This window comes from Podarcis gaigeae (genome assembly GCF_964106915.1).
Source record: "Podarcis gaigeae genome assembly, chromosome: 2".
Taxonomy (NCBI): domain Eukaryota; kingdom Metazoa; phylum Chordata; class Lepidosauria; order Squamata; family Lacertidae; genus Podarcis; species Podarcis gaigeae.
This window is the reverse complement of record NC_139679.1, coordinates 25,131,516-25,154,665: the sequence shown is the minus strand read 5'-3', so window position 1 is coordinate 25,154,665 and position 23,150 is coordinate 25,131,516. Positions and strand designations below refer to the sequence as shown.

General features: G+C 40.2%; 1 protein-coding gene across 5 annotated transcripts in view; it reads right to left on the bottom strand.

Annotated features, from left to right (window-relative positions):
- CEP112 (centrosomal protein 112) overlaps positions 1-23,150 on the bottom strand; it is a 219,169-nt gene that overhangs the window by 168,506 nt on the left and 27,513 nt on the right. For all 5 annotated transcript variants that reach the window (XR_014561326.1, XM_083727455.1, XM_083727457.1 and 2 more), the window contains 2 exons: positions 12,321-12,368; positions 12,149-12,226 (listed from right to left, as the gene is read on the bottom strand). Coding sequence is in view for 4 of the 5 variants with exons in the window: in XM_083727455.1 (XP_083583581.1) it covers positions 12,149-12,226; positions 12,321-12,368 (126 nt within the window). In the remaining variant the exon portion in view is untranslated. The remainder of the gene's footprint in view (positions 1-12,148; positions 12,227-12,320; positions 12,369-23,150) is intronic.

Sequence of the window (23,150 nt, the reverse complement as noted above, 5' to 3'; positions counted from 1 at the left end):
GTTGCAATCAGTTTACCATAGCCATAAGTGAGAAATGCCACATATCTTCTTGAAGTATGTTTTGAAATTCAACAGGGAAACAGATGGATACCATGAAACACCCAGAAGGCAGAAGGAATAATCTTAGACATCAGGTTGCTGGACCAAGGTGAACAAGCAGCCTGGGGAGCTTGCAGCATGCTAATAAGGCATAAGTGCATACAGGTATGGGCAGCAATGGGAGGTGGTCCGGCCAGGGCTGCTAGAAAGGCAAGGCATCCTGGAGACAGGCCCATTATGTCACAAGATGTTTTCATCATGATAGGTCTGGGTGTAGCAAAAATGGTATTCCATAGACAGCTGCTGCTCAGCAATACCCAGGGAGATGTCCCCAAATGGAGACAGCCACTACATGCCAGCAGTGTGATCTGATGATGCATCATGACCCAGTGCACCATCTCAGGTGCTACACTCCAGATAACCCCATACAATGCCTGTCAATGGAAGGAAGAGGAAACCGTTATCTGCTCAGGTCCCAGAGGCTGTAGGAGCGTCACAGCTTGCATCTACTGTTGGGGATCACCATGGCCCCAAGTTCTGAGGCTCTAAAGAAGCTATACTCAACCCAGCTCCACTGCCAGTAGAAATTCAAGAAATCAATCTTCCACCCAGTTTGTGAGTACTGGGAGCACAATGGGGCTGCCAGTGCAGATCTGCCTGCCTTTAATGAGCTGGTGCTCTCTGCTTGTGGGAGCAGGTACAGAAGCCCAGAAAGGTTGATGTTTTATCGTGTTTTTAATATTCTATTGGCAGCTGCCAAGAGTGGGTTCGGAAACTCAGCCTGAAGGGTGGGGTATAAATAATAATTTATATATCATCATCATCATCATCTCCTGATGTGGCATTCTACTAGCATTCAGGGACTAGAGACCCCTCTGGCAGCTGTCACTCCATTGCCCCTTCCCAAACACCTACTCTGAATGATGTTGTGAAATTCCAGGGACATACTGTGTGGTTTCAAGAGACTATTCCAATTAACCCCAGGTCTTCCCAACAAACAGCCTCGTCTATCAAGAACATACATCTTTAAAGCTGCTCCTGAAGTGAATTTTTGCACAGCAATTTTTAATGTAGGTTTGTAACAATTGCTTTAGCCCAGGGATGGGAAACATTTCTTAATCAGTGACTGCATTCCCTGCTGCAGGCCACATGTCAGCAGTGGGCAGAGCCAGAACAAATAGTGAATAAGTCTGCTTTTTTCCCCCCTCTCTCTCTATCCTCCTCCCTTTCTCTGTCCCTCCTCCCTGTTTTTTCTCCTCTTTGCCACTCACATAAAATTAGGCTGAAGTCCTCATGGAATTAAGCCAAGATCCATAAATGTCCCTTGAGCTACAAGAGGCATATACAGTGAGGGGAAAACGTACTTGATCCCCTGCTAAATTTGCCCGTTTGCCCTCTGATGAAGAAATGACCAGTCCATAATTTTAATGGTAGGTTTATTGTAGCCGTGAGAGACAGAATAACAACAGGAAATACTTTCCCACCTCACTGTATGTCCTACAAGAAGGGAATATGCAGCACCTAACAACTTCAGTTTATCTTTTCTGAGATGACAATGGTCACCTTCTCCATATATTATAAGGCAGCATGACTCAGAATAAAGCTTTGGCTCAAGGAAAGTAACCGTATGAAAGGTCTCAAACATTCTATGTTCCCTGTGTGAAAGTACAGGAGAAAGAAATTAATTAACTAACTACTATTGTTTGGGGGGGGGGGCGGAATTAAAAGCACAGGCCAAAACCAAAAAAAACAAAGAATCCTGGAGCTCATTTAAGCTTTCTCCAAATAAAGCTTCGAAAATTCAGTACAGACTGGTCTTAACTTTTCCACCAAAAATCACTGTAGAAACACAGAAGAATGTAGAACTGATATCACAAAATGTAAGGTGGTTGCATTTGCAGGTGCAAGTGATCGATAATCCAATTTAAGGAATGTGTCCCTAAAAGTGAGACTCCCTTTGAATTTAAGAATGCAGTGAACTTAGGCTGGCTAACTATATTGTGATTATTAGGCTAACAAATAAATCCAGTTTATGATCAACCACTCATTTTAGTTTCTTACTACAGTATACAGCTGACAACACATTAGTAAGTTTTATCAGCTCCTCTTGCTTAATGGCCTAGTGCCAAACAGGCAAATACATCTCCAAAATAGGTTCAAAAGAATATTATGATACTCCTATGTCTTTTTTCAGAATGAAAAACAATGAAGCTGATTAATCATAATAAAAGCAGCAACTGTTCCTGGCAAAACTGTCGATAAAAATAGAAAACGGTAATAATGTTTTAGATTATTATGTGTATTCTTCCCATACTGAAATGTTTGCAAGTGCAAAATTTTTATCATTGCCACAACTCATTCCTTTGTGTTTCTGTCATTGTTTATGCTCTTTACAAAGAACTATGAAGAAATTAAGCCTTACGGGCATGTAAACACTACTGATGTCAAACATCTGTTCTTTCCCTATAATTAAAGCTATTGAGAGTGATACCAATGAAATGGATTTTATGTGCTCTCTCACACACACTTTGCTTCTTTTTAAATAAAACAATATTTTTTTAAAAAAAATCAACAACTTGTTTTATGTTTTTCATAATATCCTGCTTGCTTAAGCTTTGGACTGAACATTAAACCACTTATTTCAAAATAGTTCCATTTGGTTTCTGGGGTTACCAGACACTTTTTCTGCTCATGGGACTACCAAACTAGTCCTGAGACCATGAGCAGAACTGAAACTAAAGTTATTTAGTTCAATCCTCTATTCAAGGCATGGTGGGAATGGACTTCCACACTGGACCAACTTTTACCAATTCCTTTCCAGGCCAGCTGTTGCCCAAATATCTGGACCTGACGACTCTTACCACACAAAGACCAGACCTTATCACCAGGGCTACTTTTCTGGCTCCATGGGATTCTTATCAAGATCTGTCTCATGGGCCAAAGTTGATGTCAAAATCCCTTTCACTCCCAATGGAACAAGATTGGTCTTAAAAGGGAAAGTGGGAAGAAGCCTTTGGGAGTCTCCTTTAAGCCAAATCTCACTGCAATTTTAAAGGGGGGGGGACAACAAAGCTTTTGTGAGAATTTGCACGCCCCCTCCACTTTAAGACTGCAGCAATATCAGGCCTATTAACAGGAAAGTGGGCATAAGCCTTTGGAGCTCTTTGAGATCACAAGAAGATCTGACTTAAAAGGGAAGGGAATATCCCCGTCTTCCCTTTTTGCACTGAGTTTGGGATGGAATGAGCTTGCTGGAGTGCCCAATTGATTTCCTGAGCCCAGTACCAAGAAGAATCCCCCCTCTCCTAATGGGGGCATGGAGATCCTGCTTAGTGCACCTGAACTCAGCAAGATCTCTCTCCCTTTGTATCATCTGATGTGAAGGGGGAGATAGACTGCTTAGCACTGGGTTCCTGCTTTGTGCAGCGCTTCAAAGGCTCCTGACAACCAGCTGGTTGGTGGGTGCTTTGGGAACTGGATAAAGCAGTTTTGGGCCTCCAGTCCTCCAGACTCCAGCCTTTCAGTCAAGCCCTGCCCTTACCAATATGGCATCAGGTATAGGTGGGCGGCCATGGCTAGCCCTAAGTGGCCTAGTGGGGAGGTTTGGCAGGCCAAGCTCTCATGCTTCAGGGAATAATACAACCAGTACTATTTTTCTAGAAAAATAGGTGCCAGAACTCACAGTGAGCACCTCCCTTGTTCTCTTTTAATGGCAATAGCGTCCACCTGACAGGTGCCAGGACTGAGTTACAGTGAGTTCCTGCTGAAAAAGCCCTATCACCATGTGAAAGGTTTAAGGCAGTCTTGAACACAAAGAGTAAATGATTTTTAAACACAATTTAAAATAGACACCACAAACACAGTGAATGATGTCCCTATAGTATATGCAATTATTCTGAAATAAAGCACAGAAACAGTCACTGAAGTGCTGATGTCAGTGGCCAACTTTGTTATTGTTGAGTTGGAGACTGGCACAATGAAAAAAAAAATGTTAGCCAGGCGATGCAATATGATATTCAGTAGTATGAAATCTTCTTTTTAAAAGGGGGGCTCCTGTGACATGATGAATGAAATGATAAATATTGATTTGAACGGAACCATATCATTAGGGTGTTGCCATAGCTAAGTATAAATTCCTGAAGGTGTTACAACTTCTCACATGGACTTGATGCTGGTCTGCAGCTTTTGAATTCATAGCAAAGAGTCACATACACAAGATTTTGCTTTAGAGGAACTTATTTGGGGGTTTCTATCAAGAAATTCTCACATATAACGTTGGCCAGGGGTCATTTGCCACTTTTAGAGAAAACACTTTACAGATAAGTTCTTGAGGTTGCAAAACCTCAATGGCATGGGTCTGACATGGGTCACAGCTTTCAAAAACAAGAAAACAAGAAAGCATTTAAACTACCAGTGGCATGTCATCTTGATTAATTTTGTAGGGAGGATCAAGGCAATTAACACAATGAGTTTAACGTTAATCGGAATGAAATAAAAGTAGCTAAAACACAAAACATTATGTAAAGCAGCTTACAAATGTTAGATTGGTCAAAATGGAATTACCCAACAAAGGCACCTTTAGGAAGCTTGTTTATTAAGGATTGGGTGGTAATTTATTGATGTTTTGCTGAAGAAGTAAACAACGCAATTCCTTTTATTCAAAATTTACTGCAGTTTAAGAGGAAGCAGCCTGAATGGGGGAAAAACAGCCTTCCTTTACATTTGCCGTTTAATTTCCACAGAGAAGCAACACTTAAAATTCCTATGAGTGTTGGTTTTGAAAACTTAAAAATTTACATCTTTTTGTACTTGAAAATTAAAAATTTAGAACTATTACCTATTCATTATTAATATAAATGTCTGTTTGGAGAGTTTTCAAAAAGAAAATGCCACCTATGATTTTATGCTTCTAATGTTTTATGTATGTCAACCCTGGGGAAAAAATATTTTAAACTAAAGGTTTATATTCCCAAGAAGTCTTCACTCCCCCATCCACAATCCTTACTTCCATAAAGTCACTTTGCCAAAAACACTTTTCAAACAGATTACCCCAGATGAAGATGCTAAATCCCATGTAATGCACTTTACTCAGTAATGGTCCAGCTGTGCAGTTTTTGTTTTTTGATTTGTCTGAATGTCTCCCCATCAACAGATATAAACTATAATTCACTGTCATTTTAATAGGTTTCCCTTCCATGCCCTGGAAATTAATAAACATGAAGAATCCATACCTGTTCCCATCTGTCCAAATAATGTCCAACCCTCTAGTAAGCCAACATGGTGACTTCCATAGATTTTGGGAGTGCAGTTCCCAATCCATCAACCTTGGCCTGAATAGCCAATTGCCCACAATGATGTGAGTTGAAGTCCAACGTAATCTGAAGTGCACCACATTGATTACCACTCCTCTGTTGTTTCTCTCTCCCCATACCACTTGCCTTCTGATATCCAAACCTTTTACCATTTAACTATCACATTAAAGGATGGCAACAATGATGACCAAACTGTCCCTTGGAAATGGCAGCACAATACTTTCTACCAATGTTGAAAACACTGGGTGGAATTCAACAGAGTAAAGTGGGTTGTGTTTGTGTAGACTGAGGTCCACTTATGCAACAGGATCCCCCCTTCCCCCTAAACTTGTTCTGGGGGCTCCCTCAACCTTCCAGAGCAGATTTAGGGGCACATAGGAGAGGATAGGCAGAAAAAGTCCCAATATGAGAGTGGATCTCATTCCTCTCCTCTTACAACCTGGACAGGAGGGTTTGTGTCTGACATGGAGTCATGGAGACAGGCTGGGAATACTGTTGGGTGTATTTTTATTAGTACCACCATTTATTTATTAACTGGCTTCTAAACAGCTTTCTCAAGCTCAAGGTACTGTACACTGAAGATAATTTAGAACAGTTCAAAAGAACAAAACCAGCCAATACATTTAAAACGAAACTAAAGCCATACAAAGCAGACACTTATGGTGAAGACACAGCTGGGGAAGCCTGTCGGAACAAAAATATCTTCAGTTGCTTCCAGATAGTGGGCACCTGTTGCATCTCCACAGAACAGGAACAGCCAAATTAAAATCCCTCTACCAAGTTACTGTGAAAGCAGGCTTCTGAGGCCTTTGGAACTTGCAGGAGAAACTCTCCCACAGATCACAGCTGAATGTACCACCCACCCTGCTGTCCAATGGCCTTGCTGAGGTATTCTGTGGGCTTGTGTTGTAGACAGCAAAGACTATGGTCTTCAATATGCATGTAGAGGACTCCTCCTTCCCTTCTCCATTGGATAGCTCAGATAGTCATCAGCCCAATGCACGGTTTAGGGCATACCTTTGACTTGGTCTCTGCTCTAAGCAGGGAGAGGGGAGGTCTTGATATGGGAAGGGTAACCCTACAGTTATAGTGTTAAATAAAAGTAGTGGTCTTGTATCAACTGATAACAGGTGTTTTGTGACTTTCTTCTGGAGTCTCGGGGAAAATTCACAGTAAGAGACTTGCAATATCTGTCCGATCATGTGAGCTACCAAGATTCAAATTTGAAGGTAGAAAGAGGTGAGATATTTCAGCTGCAAATGCTACTTTGTACACTAGGATTCTAGTTCTAAATCGGAAAGATAGCTAAAGATTTTCCCCCAGAAGCATACACTGCTTAAGTTTCCACGAAGGTAACAGCAAAGCCCATCACTCAGCAAGAAATATTCAGAGGATCAAAGCACAGTCAAAGCCTGATTTGCCCTATGGTCATAAAGCACCCTTGATGTAATGAAAGTAATACTTAGTCAGTACTTTCACCTAACATGCAATTATTCAACCACAAGATGGCATTACACTGTGTAAAAATAACTATGAAGTATCCAGAACATGAAATTGGTTCATTCTTATATTTGTACCACAGTGCTAGAACAGTCACGAATTTGTCTTTCAAAAATATTTATTTTTTTCCTTAGTGAGACTGAGAAAAAACAGAAAACCTTTATCTTCGCTTAGCAAAAGTTTCATTAAAAATTATACATTTCTTTATTCCTTACTTCCAAGGGGAGAAATTAGAGAATTTTAAAGATGCAATCCAAAATATGACAACACAGAATGGAAGCTTTAAAATTAAACAGGAACACTAAAAGGCTCTAAAACTCCACAGTTTACACCAACTAAATCAATTGTTTGAAAGCTGTTTATAACTACTAAAATCATACTGGCATTATACAGCTAGACTTGTTTTCTATTCTACACAAGTTAAAAAACTAATTTCCAGAAACATGTTTGGTTTCATATTGTTCAGAATGTAAATAAGAACTTTACTCCCTTCTCTTTATGGGTGGGTGGCATTCAGGATGGGTGGAGTTCAAAGCGAACTTTCCTATTTCTCAAAATGAACCACTTCTGCCATCTGGTTCTCAGTTGCTCTAGAGCTGTTGAAAACCAGCATGCTCTTGCTGGTTTCTTCTTTCCTTATTTGAACCCATGATTTTTAATTGATGACAGTCATCCAACAGTTGAATTGATGTCAAAAGTACACAGAAAAGAGCTACTAGAATCTGCTGGTTGGTAACTTTCATATTTTCAAAGATCTATCATCCAAGAGTATTAAAAGAACTGGCAGATGTGATCTCAGAACCACTGGCAGTCATCTTTGAGAATTCCTGGAGAACAGGCGAAGTCCCGGCAGACTGGAGGAGGGCAAATGTTGTCCCTATTTTCAAAAAGGGGAAAAGAGAGGACCCAAATAATTACCACCCAGTCAGTCTGACATCAATACCAGGGAAGATTCTGGAGCAGATCATTAAGCAAACAGTCTGTGAGCACCTAGAAAGGAATGCTGTGATCACCAATAGTCAGCATGGATTTCTGAAAAATAAGTCATGTCAGACTAACCTAATCTCGTTTTTTGACAGAATTACAAGCCTGGTAGATGAAGGGAACGCAGTGGATGTAGCCTACCTTGATTTCAGCAAGGCATTTGACAAGGTGCCCCATGATATTCTTGTAAAGAAGCTGGTAAAATGCGGACTTGACTATGCTACCACTCAGTGGATTTGTAACTGGCTAACTGACCAAACCCAAATGGTGCTCATCAATGGTTCCTCTTCATCCTGGAGAAGAGTGACTAGTGGGGTGCCACAGGGTTCTGTCTTGGGCCCGGTCTTATTCAACACCTTTAAAAACGACTTGGATGATGGACTCAAGGGCATTCTGATCAAATTTGCAGATGACACCAAACTGGGAGGGGTGGCTAACACCCCAGAGGACAGGATCACACTTCAAAACGACCTTGACAGATTAGAGAACTGGGCCAAAACAAACAAGATGAATTTTAACAAGGAGAAATGTAAAGTATTGCACTTGGGCAAAAAAAAAATGAGAGGCACAAATACAAGATGGGTGACACCTGGCTTGAGAGCAGTACATGTGAAAAGGATCTAGGAGTCTTGGTTGACCACAAACTTGACATGAGCCAACAGTGTGACGTGGCAGCTAAAAAAGCCAATGCAATTCTGGGCTGCATCAATAGGAGTATAGCATCTAGATCAAGGGAAGTAATAGTGCCACTGTATTCTGCTCTGGTCAGACCTCACCTGGAGTACTGTGTCCAGTTCTGGGTACCACAGTTCAAGAAGGACACTGTCAAACTGGAACATGTCCAGAGGAGGGCAACCAAAATGGTGAAAGGCCTGGAAACGATGCCTTATGAGGAACGGCTAAGGGAGCTGGGCATGTTTAGCCTGGAGAAGAGGTTAAGGGGTGATATGATAGCCATGTTCAAATATATAAAAGGATGTCACATAGAGGAGGGAGAAAGGTTGTTTTCTGCTGCTCCAGAGAAGCGGACACGGAGCAATGGATCCAAACTACAAGAAAGAAGATTCCACCTAAGCATTAGGAAGAACTTCCTGACAGTAAGAGCTGTTCAACAGTGGAATTTGCTGCCAAGGAGTGTCTCCTTCTTTGGAGGTCTTTAAGCAGAGGCTTGACAACCATATGTCAGGAGTGCTCTGATGGTGTTTCCTGCTTGGCAGGGGGTTGGACTCGATGGCCCATGTGGTCTCTTCCAATTCTATGATTCTATGATTCTAAGAAGGCCATGTGTTTGCTGTTAGGGAGTAAAAACAGGTGCAGGAATGGTTTATGAACGAAGGGGAAAGGTTAAAAGCAAAGAGCCAGTTATCCTATTTAACGCAGTCCATTTTGATGTCAATCAGTTTCTATTCTGAAAAAGGCCTATATTTAGAACCATTCCATTTGAATAAAGTTTCATTTTGAGTACATTTTGTACTACAAAGCAAAAGATCTTTGTTATTACTGAGTTTATACAACAAAGCAATACCACAACTGTATTTCCTTAAAACTTGCTAACTGTTTGTAGATACAAAGAAAAGTTAAAAAGAACAAAAAGAAATGTAAGGAGCTAGATAATATAATTAAAAGAATGGAAACTTCCACTTTTCCACTATATTTCCTCTGTATTCTTAACAACACTGTGAAATAGTTCTAGTTACAGGTAGGTAGCCGTGTTGGTCTACCGTAGTCGAAACAAAATAAAAAAAATCCTTCCAGCTCATACCAATAACACCTTAGTTGGTCTCTAAGGTGCTCCTGGAAGGAATTTTTTTATACTGTGAAATAGGTTACTAATATCCCCATATACCAGTCACAATGGCTGGATCGTTTTGATTTTCCTAACATAACCCAGCAAAGACTATGGCTGTGTAGGGCTTTATTTATTTTTTAAAGTCTTTCATTCCAGACCCCTCTCGCTGCTTACTGTACATTTTGACCTTCACAGCAAGTCATTTCACAGTTAGTCACTGTACAGCAGAGGTGGGAAATCTTTTTGGCTCAGTGAGTCTGATCTTTATATCCCTCACCCCAGTGTGCCAACACTGAGAGGTGGGTGGGACCACTCACGTGTCAATCACCTGATGCCATCTTGATGTCAAGTGGGCATGTGGGTTGTTCCGTCCACCTCTCAATGGTGGCCTGCCAACATGGGCGGCGGGGCGGGGGGGGGGGGGAAATACTGCACAAAGCTTGGGCGTGCCAGCCATTTCTCAGTACATGTAAACTGAGCAAGACTCAATTCCTCCCTCAACAGGGTCCAGGCATTTCCTAGTAGGACTGAGCTTCCTACACATCAGCTTGTTTCATGGGAGAGTTCAATCTTGTGTTCGGCAATCACATCTCTACCTGCCTCATACTCATCTTGTTGCATGTGATGTCAATGTGCAACAATAGTTCAATATACAGCAATAGAGAGGCCCTGGTCTGGACAATAGAGAATTTGTTCTGAGCCATGCCATGGTTACAGCACCAAAATAAATATTAATGAGCTTCAAGCAGAAAATATTTATTCTGAGATTCTGCACTGTGACAAATGAGATGCAGTTGTTACAAGAAATTATTGATCCTAGCTTCAAGGAATGCAGGACATCACAAAGTTATCAAACTGAAGAGAGCAGCACATTTATAGGTGAACTTCTTGTATACAAGATGAACCTATTTTAGTCACGAATGTTCCTTCCCAAGCCATTACTTTATGTTCATTATGAATCCATTCACAATTCCAAATGTACGTACAGAAAAACACTGCCATCTTTTCAGCAGAAAAGTTGAGCTCAACTCTGCATAGTAAGTATTGACACTTTGGGGTGGGACAGGCAGAAGGTAAACCACAATACATTCACCATGGGGCTGCTTACTACGTATGTCTGTTCATTTTTAGCTAGTTTGCCATTTAGTCACATCTTAAACTACATACCAAAGCATGTTGTATTTGCAAGCTTCTTATAGAAACCACACACTAAAATACATGTGAGCTATCGTCAGACAACAAAAAATAACTCAGGGTGTGGAAGAGACACAAAACCACAACAAATTTAAGAATAATCTTAAGATACAGTATATGAACAGGTTCAGGAGAGGTTCCTTCCTTTAAATGTACACATGTGGTACAATCTGGATGTTTACTTCAATACCAAGATGTCATCTCAGAAAATAAAGATTCCATTACATGTATGGCAAAGACATCAAAAGGGAGCAGTCACTTTTAATTATTCTATATAATATATTCCAAAAGGGAGCAAGTACCAGAATAGCAGCCACCAGCAAGAACAACATAGACTCAAAACTATAAAAAAAACCCCAAACAGAACAACTTGCTATTATACGTTAAAAAAAAATAGGTTGCATTCCCTGAATTAATCTGTGAAAACACTGGCTGCAATCCTGCAGAGTTACACATAATTAAGTCCTATCAACTTCTGTGGAACTTATGAATATATAACCATGTGTCATGTTGCAGTTTTAAAGAAAACCACAGAAGTCCAAGAGCAGGTTATGTTAACTTCGGTATAAAATGAGTTATTTGCCAAGTTTCTGTTTTTTAATATTCCAGTACGACTTTCTGTTCATTAGTTCTACAGATAACCAAGGGCACTATTTCTTTAATGCAATCAGGCTCTGTTCAAATAGTGGCCAGGATCCAAAGATTTTTTTGTGCCTTTTCTTTGAAAACCAGATTACTAAACCACAAATTGGTTTTCCTGGAGGAAAGCGATTACCTGAATCCATTTCTATCAGGTTCCACAGCCTCACTTTGGTGATGAAATTGCCTTGGTGCCCTAGTGGATATTCTGGCCTGGGAGATGGAATCCTACTAAAGCACCTCACCAGGATGGACTGGGGTCATTGAGTTTAAATGGTTCCAGTAATTACTGGAAGAAGGCCTAGCACTCTCTCAAAAAGTATTTGCTTGAATGCTGTAAGGACACTCTAGTAGCTCATGGGAAGTGGGGCAGAAGGCTATAGAGGGAATCTGTAAACATGGCCTCCCCTCCCTTTCCATGAGCATCCCCAACCTATAGCAAATAGGAGCCTGAGATTCAAGATGGCTGTTCCGGAGCATCATTTATCACATTAAAAGGCTTGTTCTATTTCACTTCTAGTACTGGGCCTGTCATCCAAAGAAGCTTCTTGAACTTTAGTCATAGGAACCCTGCATCCAACCCTTTGTTTTTCATATTTTTATTGCTTTAAAAGACAGGCATTCACACATTAACTAAAACAAATAAATGAGACTGTTAGCCCCACAAGTAATATATATACATATATATTACCTCCTTTTCAAACATGCGGGAAAATGTCTGTTCCTCTTGAGAAGTATTGTGCTTCCTCATACCTATCCTGGGTGACATCTATTGAAAAAATAAAAAAGTCAACTTTGCATGGCCTTTGGGGCAATTGTAGACTTGAAATTATTACAAAGCAAAATAGAAAAACGCAACCTACCAGTGAAAATGGTATAGGTTTCTCACGTAAATATCTGGGATTTTCAAGCTGAAAGAGAAGTATTGCAAGAGGTTAAGTGCATAGATCTTTCTTATTGTGTTGTTAATATTCAAAGATGGCATTCAGAAAAACGGTTCCAAGATGCCTGGTTTAATAGAAATGTCCTCATTTCATAAGAAAGTCATATCCTAAAGATCACAAAATGGATTCAAACCCTCGTAGTCATTAAACTTACTGGTTGAGTTTAGAAAGGTTTGATGTGAGGAAAAGTAATCCTCACAATGTCTCCCTGACATTCATTTATATTCCTTCTTTCTTCCAAGGACCTCAAGGTTACATTGATGGCCCCCTTTTTATCCCCACAATAACCAAGATCCTCTGATATCCAAATAAAACCCTGCTTCTTTCCTCCTTACTGCTGTAACCATTTGGTTTTGAAATACTAGTGATTTTGGACTGAAGATAGCCTTCCTTTCGATTCAGGCCAGCAATGGAGGCAATGGAATACGCACATTTTTAAGGGATGTGGTGAGAGAGAAACGTATTTTCTTTTTTCCTTCAAATTTTTTTTATTAGTTTTCCAAATTTATAACAGACATAAAAAAATTACAGTATAAAGCAAACAAACAAACATTTATTCTAGCTGTTAAAATCCCAATTTTGTTATCGTTGTTGGGTGACTTCCTCAAATCCCCCTAGCTGAGTTTCCATATAAATCATTGTAGCAGTTTTCCAATACTTCTTTCAAATGAAATAAACTTAATCAATTAACATCTTTTTTCTTTTCATATTATTCTCTATCCATAATGTTATACAATTTAACATATTTAACTCCTAGGCCAATTTGGTACTTACAAATAGTTCTACTTATATTATCTTAGCATATTTAACTAAATATCTTTGAATTTCTTCCATTCTTCTTGGTGCTCCTTTCATATGTGCTTATTTATTTTCAAATTCTGTATCTTGCATTTTGGGCGGGAGGAGAGTTTACTCAAGGCAACAATATAGTTCTGTTTTTAGATAAAACTTCAACTGCTTAGATAAAACTACAATGACTTGTTCCTATCTCCACTCAGCTCTCCTGTCCAACAAATTACAGTGCCTCCCATTTAGCCAATGTAGATGAATAGTACAGTAAAATTTAGTTCCATGAAACAAGGATCACCTGAAGGCCATTTTAAAGCTTAGCATGAAAACAGGTCTTTATCTGACAATATTGTAATGTTGTAGCTAGGACCCATCTTTGGTTTTATTATATTGTATAGCACTTCGGCTTGAAAATACTTTATAAAACTTTGAATATATTATATAGTCTTAAACATCTTCCTGCCTGCTTTTCCTTTATGAAGACACAATCAACTCCAATGAGAATTCTATAGAAATTGATTAACACAGGATTAAGTACAGTATTCAGGACATATATTTTTTCATATCCCCATCCCTCATATAAAAGGCACTTAATTTCTTAAAATGTTTTCATTTTTTAAAATGAAGTATGCAAATAAACATGCAGCTATTAATGGAAATGAAAACTGACAGCTGCTTTGCATATTTTATTTGGCATGAAATGCAATAAACTAGTTCTAAAATAAAGTAAGGCTATAAGTGGGAAAGGTAAACATCACTTGTTTACAAATGAACAGAATGTGGCTGAGTGGTTCCTTTACACAAAGTCTTGCATTTTCCAGTTTAGAGAGAGAGGGAGCAGCACTTTGAAATTAAATGCTCCTCCAGTCCATAAGCTTATGGATTACATTCACTCAAACTGATCTGCAAACCACGCTGTGTCTGAATGCTCATTCCTTTCCAGCTACTCATCCTCACAATTTCTCATTTCCCTAGTAATACCATAGCAAAAAGGCTGTCACAATCAGTATCACCCAATTAAAAAAAAGAAAGCGGCACACAAGCAAACATAAAATATGTTAAGTTCCAAAAAAAACACACAAACAAGCAGAAGCATATTTTCCAAATTGGGGGAAATGGCTGTTTTTGCACCCTACTGAAGTATCATGAGATGCAAAGACTTGCTTGGAAAGATTTAATGTAAAAGGTTTAGGATTCATTAATCTTCCCATTACTTATTCTACAGGGCTTGAGAAGCAACATATTACAACTGAATATTCGCAATAATGTTATACATGTAATATATATATTCATGCACACATATGCACATAAAAATGGTTTTTTATGTACAGTGGTACCTCAGGTTACATACGCTAAAGGTTACTTACGCTTCAGGTTACAGACTCCACTAACCCAAAAACAGTACCTCAGGTTAAGAACTTTGCTTCAGGATGAGAACAGAAATTGTGCTCCGGTGGCATGGTGGCAGCAGGAGCCCCATTAGCTAAAGTGGTGCTTCAGGTTAAGAACAGTTTCAGGTTAAGAATGGACCTCCGGAACGAATTAAGTACTTAACCCGAGGTACCACTGTATTTTGCTTGGGGGGCTGCACCCCAGCTCACTCTGCCTGCCAACCCCGCTGTCATTCTCCCATTAACCCCCTAGCACTTCCGCTTCCCACCCCATGCAACTATTAAGCTCATTATTCACCTTTCCAACCCCATTTTCTGAAGCCACTTCTGCTGTGCAACCCTGCTTCGTACCCATTTTTATCTTCACCCCATGACCACGCCTGCCTCCCACTTTCATTCCTTTTATGCAGCTCCTCTTGCAAACAATTCGTCCCCATGGTAACCTCTTGCATCTTCCTCCCCTCACACATTGCAACTACTAAGCACCCAATTCACTTTCCTCTCAAATATGAAGCCACCATCCCCTCCTACTCCTTTTTTGCACCCTGATTTTCACCTTCTCCTCCCACATTTTTCCAACACTCTCTTGCACACAGACCACCCCCATTTATATGCCTTTGTCCTCTCCTATTCTGCAGCCCCCTTAGCACACAGCCCATGATGTTCTTTATTGCTGTATCTTTAAGATGAATAGACTTCTAAGGGCAAGTCAGCCAGTTTGTTGGTTCAGTTAGAGAAAGGTAGGCTCAGCTGGTGGATGTTGTACATACAGTGGTACCTCAAGTTAAGTACTTAATTCATTCTGGAGGTCTGTACTTAACCTGAAACTGTTCTTAACCTGAAGCACCACTTTAGCTAAAGGGGCCTCCTGCTGCCGCTGTGCTGCTGGAGCACGATTTCTGTTCTCATCCTGAAGCAAATATCTTAATCCGAGGTACTATTTCTGGTTTAGCGGAGTCTGTAACCTGAAGCGTATGTAACCTGAAGTGTATGTAACCCGAGGTATCACTGTAGATGCTTGTTAACAAATTATGTTCTATTTTTTTTAAAAAAATATTTTTATTAAGTTTCTTTTCTTATAGTCAAAGATATACAGAATACAGAAAAAAGAAAGAAAACAGAAAGAAAAAAGAAAATATGAAAAATCCAACTTTCCTTAATATTTTTAACAAACCAACTGGACTTCCCCACATCCTCCAAACCCTGCATTCTTTGTTATACAAACATCAGCAATTTATTACCTTATTTCATAACTTACTATACCTTTCGATTTATCATGTTTCTAGATTCACAATATTTGTATCCCAATTTCTATATACTTAAATTTAACATAATAAAGTTATTTCCTAATTCCACCTCTTATTTCTTGTATCTTAGTTTTCATTTTACCTAATCAAGTTGCTGAAGCTAGAGTTTCCTTAATCGTGCATTTTCTTAACATTCATACAGCTTATGGTGTTTTTGCAAATAGTCCTTAAATTTTTTCCAGTCCTCTTCCATTGTTTCTTCTCCCAAGTCTCGGATTCTGCCAGTCATCTCGGCCAGTTCCACGTAGTCCATCAACTGCGTCTGCCATTCCTCCAATGTAGGTAGATCTTGAGTCTTCCAGTACTTAGCGATGAGAATTCTTGCTGCTGCAGTAGCATACATAAAGAGATTTCTATCCTTCTTTAACACTTTCTGGTCCACAATGCCCAGAAGAAAGGCCTCCGGTTTCTTAATAAAGGTATACCTAAATACCTTTTTTAACTCGTTGTAAATCGCCTCCCAGAAGGCCTTCACTTTTGGACAAGTCCACCAGAGGTGAAAGAATGTCCCTTCCGCCTCCTTACATTTCCAGCATTTATTGTCAGACAGGTGATATATCTTAGCAAGCTTGACTGGGGTCATGTACCACCGGTATACCATTTTCATAATGTTTTCCTTCAAGGCATTACATGCCGTGAATTTCATTCCGGTGTTCCATAACTTTTCCCAGTCCTCAAACATGATGTTATGCCCAATATCCTGTGCCCATTTTATCATGGCAGATTTAACTATCTCATCCTGTGTATTCCATTTTAGCAGCAAGTTATACATTCTTGAAAGTACCTTAGTTTTTGATTCTAACAATTCCGTCTCTAGTTTCGATTTTTCCACCCAACCTTTTTATCCATTTTAAAAACCTCTTGAATTTGAGCATAATGTAGCCAATCTCGCACCTTATTTTTTAATTTTTCCAAGTTCTGCAGCCTCCAATTGTCTCCAGTTTTTTCAATTATTTCCCAATATTTCGGCCAGTAGGCCTCCATGTTAAGTCTTTTTCGGGCCTTAGCCTCCACCGGTGATAGCCACCTCGGGGTCTTACCCTCTAATAAGTCTTTGTATTTTGTCCAGACCATAAATAATGCTCTTCTGACAATATGGTTTTTGAACAATCTGTGAACCTTAACCTTGTCGTACCACAAATATGCATGCCAACCAAACGCATTGTCAAACCCTTCCAGATCCAGGACATCAGTGTTCTCCAAAAGAAACCAATCTTTCAACCAGCAAAAGGCTGCAGACTCATAATATAACCTCAAGTCCGGCAGGGCAAACCCCCCTCTTTCTTTCGAATCAGTTAATATTTTAAACTTTATTCGGGGCTTTTTGCCCTGCCAGACAAACTTAGAAATATCCTTTTGCCACTTTCCAAAACATTCCACTTTGTCCACGATCTGTAGGGCCTGGAACAGAAATAACATTTTCGGCAATACATTCATTTTTATAGCTGCTATTCGGCCCAACAAGGAGAGTTTCAGTCTTGACCAAATTTCCAAATCTCTTTTGATTTCCGACCAACATTTTTCATAATTGTCTTTAAACAAATTCAAATTTTTTGAGGTCAGATGGACCCCTAGGTATTTCACCTTTTTAGCCACATTTAATTCTGTCTCTTTCTGAAACTCCTCTGTTTCTGCAGAAGTCAAGTTTTTAGCCAAAACCTTAGTTTTTTGCTTATTCAGCTTAAATCCCGCCACCCGACCAAATTCGTGAATCAATTCTAAAACTTTTTTTGTACTGGGTACTGGCTCCTGTAATGTTAAAACCAAATCATCTGCAAATGCTTTCAGTTTATATTGTTTCACTCCCACCTGAATTCCTTGTACCAACCGGTCCTCCCTGATCATGTTCAAAAGCACCTCCAGGACTGAGATAAATAAAAGAGGGGATAGGGGGCACCCCTGTCGTGTCCCTTTTTCAATTTTAAACTCCTCTGTCACCACATTGTTCACTATCAATTTAGCTTTTTGCTCTGTATAAATTGCTTCTATTCCATTTTCAAACCCCCGTCCCACTCCCATCCCTTCCAAATTTTTCTTCATAAACATCCAGGAGATATTATCAAAGGCTTTCTCCGCATCAATAAAAATTAACACCGCTCTCGTATTAATATTTGTTTGTAAAAATTCCAAAATGTCAATGATGTTTCTGGTGTTGTCAAACAAATGTCTACCAGGGAGAAAGCCCGCCTGGTCCTTATGGATCACTCCATTAAGTACTTTTTTAAACCTACTTGCCAGAATGTCCGCAAAAATTTTATAATCCACGTTTAGGAGTGAGATGGGACGGTAGTTCTTGAGTTGGGTCTTTTCAGTCTCTGATTTGGGTATCAATGTGATGAAAGCTTCTTTCCACGTTTCCGGTGCCTTCTTCCCCTCCATAATCTGGTTGCAAACCTCCATCAAAGGTTGTATCAAATAATCTTTCAAAATCTTGTAATATTTGGAGGTTAGTCCATCAGGGCCTGGAGATTTGCCTAATTGTAAGTTCTGGATGGCACCTTCAATTTCTTGTTGTGTTATTTTACAGTTCAGGATTGTTCTCTTTTCCTGAGGTAATTTTGGTAATCCATTAATTTTTAAAAATTGATCCACCTCAAACTCTTTCTGTGGCCCCTGTGCATAAAGTTCTTTAAAGTATCTCTGGAAACACTTTCTAATTTCTTCTGGTTTCTGAACAATTCTCCCTTCAGTCTCTAGATTTGTAACTGTATTTAATTTTTGTCTCTTTTTTAACTGCCATGCTAGCAGTTTCCCACATTTATTCGCTGATTCAAATGATCTTTGCTTCATTTGTTTGATTTTCCATTCCACCTCTTGATTTATCAATTTCGAATATTGTGCTTCGTAGAATTTCACTTCTCTCAGCACCTCCTTCGACTTTGGCCTAGATCTTAGTTTTTTCTCTCCTTCTCTTATTTTCTCCAATATCTTATCCTTCTTTTCATTCCAGAGTCTTTTCTTAATCGTATTTTGTTGTATCAGAAACCCTCTCATAACTGCTTTACTTGCGTCCCAGATTGTTCTTTTTTCCACCATAGTATTTAGGTTTATCTCAAAGTAGTCTTTTAAAGTTTTTTGGGCCTTCTTCACAATCTCCTGATCTCTTAATAAGGTGTCATTCATTTTCCATCTAAAAGAACCGGTTAAATTAAGTCTCAATTCCACTTTCAAGGCATTATGGTCGGAGCAGGTTCTTGGGCAGATTTCCACTTTTCTAGTCTTGGGTGCCAGTCCTCTAGTTGTCCATATCTGGTCGATTCGTGTCCATGACAGGTGAGCCTCAGAAAAGAAGGTTCCTTCTTTACCTAGGGCAGGGGTCTGCAACCTTTAAGACAAAAAGAGCCACTTGGACCCGTTTCCGAAGGAAAAAAAAAAAGGGAGCCGCAAAACTCGTCATTATAAAAATAACTTTTTTGTCACTTTTTTATTATTTCTTTGTTTGACCCCTCAGAATTACTCCTCCTCATAGAAATAAATGTTAAATTAACAGTTTACCTTTTTGTGTGTGTGTGTTCTTCACTCCCTTCAAAACAGTGACCAGCGTACATGCCCCCTTTCAATGCAGTGACCAGCGTACATGCCCCTTACAATGTAGCGGGCGGGCGGGAAGGTGACGTCGGGACAGCCATGCGACGTCACAGCCAGTACAGCGCCCGCCACAGTGGGGAGTGTTGGGGCGCACAATGTGCCTCTTCCCCTCGCTAGTATCCGCCCCGGAGCCGCGGCAAAGTTGTAAAAGAGCCACATGCGGCTCCGGAGCCGCGGGTTGCAGACCCCTGACCTAGGGGGTTCTTTATCCTCCATATGTCAATCAAATCCATATTGTCAGTTAATTCAAAAAAAGTTTTAGGTAGCCTGCCGTCTTTTGTTATGTTTTGATTATGTGACTTGTCCATATTTGTTGATACGACCCCGTTCATATCTCCCATCATAATGATGTTGGAGTAGTCCAAATAGTCCAGCATAGTCTCATGCAGCTTCTTGAAAAATTCTGATTTCCCCTCGTTTGGTGCATATATTCCTAGTATCAAAATTTTTTCTCCTTGTGTCTGAATTTCAATCGCCAGAATTCTTCCTTGTTCATCTTTAAATAAAAATTTCGGTGACAGGCTCTCCTTTGCATATATCACCACTCCTCTTTTCTTGACTTTGTCCGATGAAATAAATTCCTGGCCTAATCTTTTGTTAATTAACACTTTCCTATGGAGCCTAGTCACATGAGTTTCTTGCAAACAGATAATGTCCAATTGTTCCTTTTTCAAAATATGAAATACTTTTCTTCTTTTTTCCGGGGAATTTCCACCATTTATATTCCAACTGAGTAGCTGCAGAGACATCCTGGATTAATTTGTTGATCCTACAATGGGGTGTCTTCTTTTTCCTCTGATCCTGGAGGTGGAAGCGTAGGTCCAGCTCCAGGTGGTGTTGGTCCAGGTAATGGTGGTGGCCAAGATGCTGTTGCTCCTTTTTGAAGGTCTTCCCCGTGGTCGTGCAGGAACTTTTGCTGGTCTTCTGTTGTTTTAATTCTAACTTTCTTCCCCTTGTAGGTAAAAGATAGTCCTTGTGGGAACTCCCACCTATAAGGGATTGCATTGTATCTCAACAATTTAGACAATTCTATATAGGTGGCTCTAAGGTCCAATAGTTGTTTCGGTATATCTCTGTAAATTTCAGCCTTTTTACCTTGTATCTCAAGTGATTTTCTAAAATGCAGGCCTAGTATCTTGTCTCTTTCTTCCCTTGATCTCAGAATAATCAAACAGTCTCTGGACTTGTCTTTCTTTACCAATCTTCCCAGTCTGAATGCAGTTACAATTTTAAAATCCTTATCTTCTTCTATGCCCCAGAACTTAGAAAATTCAGATGTCAAATAACCACTCAAATTTTCTTGTTCAAGTTCTGGGATGGCTCTCAGCCTGAGATTATTCTCCCGATTTTTCAATTCAACCATTGACAGGTAGGCTTGTTGTTCACCTATCTGTCTTTGCAAAGGCTTCACTTCTCCCTTGATCTCATCAACCTTCTTGTTAGCTTGCTCTGCTTTTTGGTTGGCTTCCTCAGCTAGTTTGTGATTTTCAGCCGTTGCTGCTTGCAAATTTTCGATTGCCTGAGTGTGCTGGGAAACCTGATCAGTTAATTTACTAATCGAGGATGTAGCTTGGTCAATTTTTGTTGATTGGTTATCCACTTTTTGATTTAAAATTGCCAGTTGCTCCAAAATTTGTTTCAGAACTCCTTCAGATCCTCCTGTTGCCATATCTTCTGCTGCAGGCTGTTCAACTTCCCCCCTCTGTGCTTCCAGCACAGCTGGGACCGATGATCTACGTTGATGAGTCAAAGTTGTTTGAACAAGTTGTACAGTTTGTTTGGCTTTCGCTTTAGCTGCCCTTGTTCTCCCTGAGCCACTCATTCCACACCTGCCTCTGTTCAAGGTCAAATTGTCTATTATTCCATGGGAAAGACAAGTCCAGAGTAAAAACAATTGAAACAACAAGTCAAAATAAAATATAGTTCCCAGGCCTCTATAACTCCGCAATCCTCTAGGGGGAGTGCCTCAAAAGTTCAGAAGAAAGAAAGAACTTTTTCCGCCATTAAAGTTCCTGTAATCCCAATGCTAAATCCTTGTAGTTCCAAAACAAAAGGAAGGTTCTCCAGAGCTCTCTTTTTTAAAGTCACAAAGTTTCTAAACAGGTGCCAGCAACAATGTTCCAACAACAATGTTCCAATGTAGCAGTATAAGTTCTAATGGCAGTTTCCGCAGTTTGACAGTTCTCTTACGCCCGACAGCCCGACGACTTGGTTCCTTTAATTTTTAATCCTTGTAATCCACAAATGAGAGGAAAGTTCCAGTTACAAGTCCAACAAATTTAAGAGAGTTTCCACTTTTTCCCTTAGAGGCAAAATCACCCAATACACGGTAGTCCCAACTTTTTACAGCCTCTTTTAAATCGCTTCCCGCTTCTCAGAGTCTTTGCTTTGATCTTATAAGCAGAATCGGAAGACGGACTTCCTGTTTCTCGTCTCCCGTTTTCAGCCGAATTTAGCAATTTAGTCCCGAAATTTTAGTACCCCTTACTCACGGGTGTGTTGCTTGTAATCCAAAGTTTCAAGAAGAAAGGTCGGCGCTCATCGGCAGCAGCCGCGCGGCTTCGCTTCCGCAGAAAGAGCGATGAACTCACAGCACCGCTCCCCCTTCTACGTTCCGGAGCCCCTTACGAGGTTCCTTCTCCGTTTCTGGGGGGGCTTCTGGTGCCCGCCGAGTCCCACGGCCACGGGCTCACCTCGCCCGTGGTTTTTCTTAATGGGTCGCCGCTATGCCGCAGCTGGCGACCCTTTTCCGCGGAGCCCCTCTTCACAGACAGAAGAGGACCGCCATTGCCGTTTCGCGCCGCCTCCTGATTTTCACCTTCTCCTCCCACATTTTTCCAACACTCTCTTGCACACAGACCACCCCCATTTATATGCCTTTGTCCTCTCCTATTCTGCAGCCCCCTTAGCACACAGCCCATGATGTTCTTTATTGCTGTATCTTTAAGATGAATAGACTTCTAAGGGCAAGTCAGCCAGTTTGTTGGTTCAGTTAGAGAAAGGTAGGCTCAGCTGGTGGATGTTGTACATACAGTGGTACCTCAAGTTAAGTACTTAATTCATTCTGGAGGTCTGTACTTAACCTGAAACTGTTCTTAACCTGAAGCACCACTTTAGCTAAAGGGGCCTCCTGCTGCCGCTGTGCTGCTGGAGCACGATTTCTGTTCTCATCCTGAAGCAAATATCTTAATCCGAGGTACTATTTCTGGTTTAGCGGAGTCTGTAACCTGAAGCGTATGTAACCTGAAGTGTATGTAACCCGAGGTATCACTGTAGATGCTTGTTAACAAATTATGTTCTAAATTACTACACTGAATCTAGAACTTCACGTTGAAGACAATACACAGCACCAGGAGTGAAACACATTGTGTGAAGACACTATGGTATATTTGAGGGCTTCGTATCCTTTATTCCTCTAACATGCAGCAGCTGAGGAATAGAAGAGGGAGACGTTTGAGTACAGTGAGACACTGTACACTGAAAGGAAAAAAGTGGCTGTTACAAACAACAACAGAAGTTCTAGTAAAATAGGGATAGAAAAACACTGAGAGGTTGTTTATCAAGAAAATAAGCAAACAATTTTAAAAAGGAAGAAATAGAAGTGATAACACAAAAAATCTAACACAACAGGGCCTTTTCAAACTCTTCTTGATGTACTCAAACCTTGTTTTAAA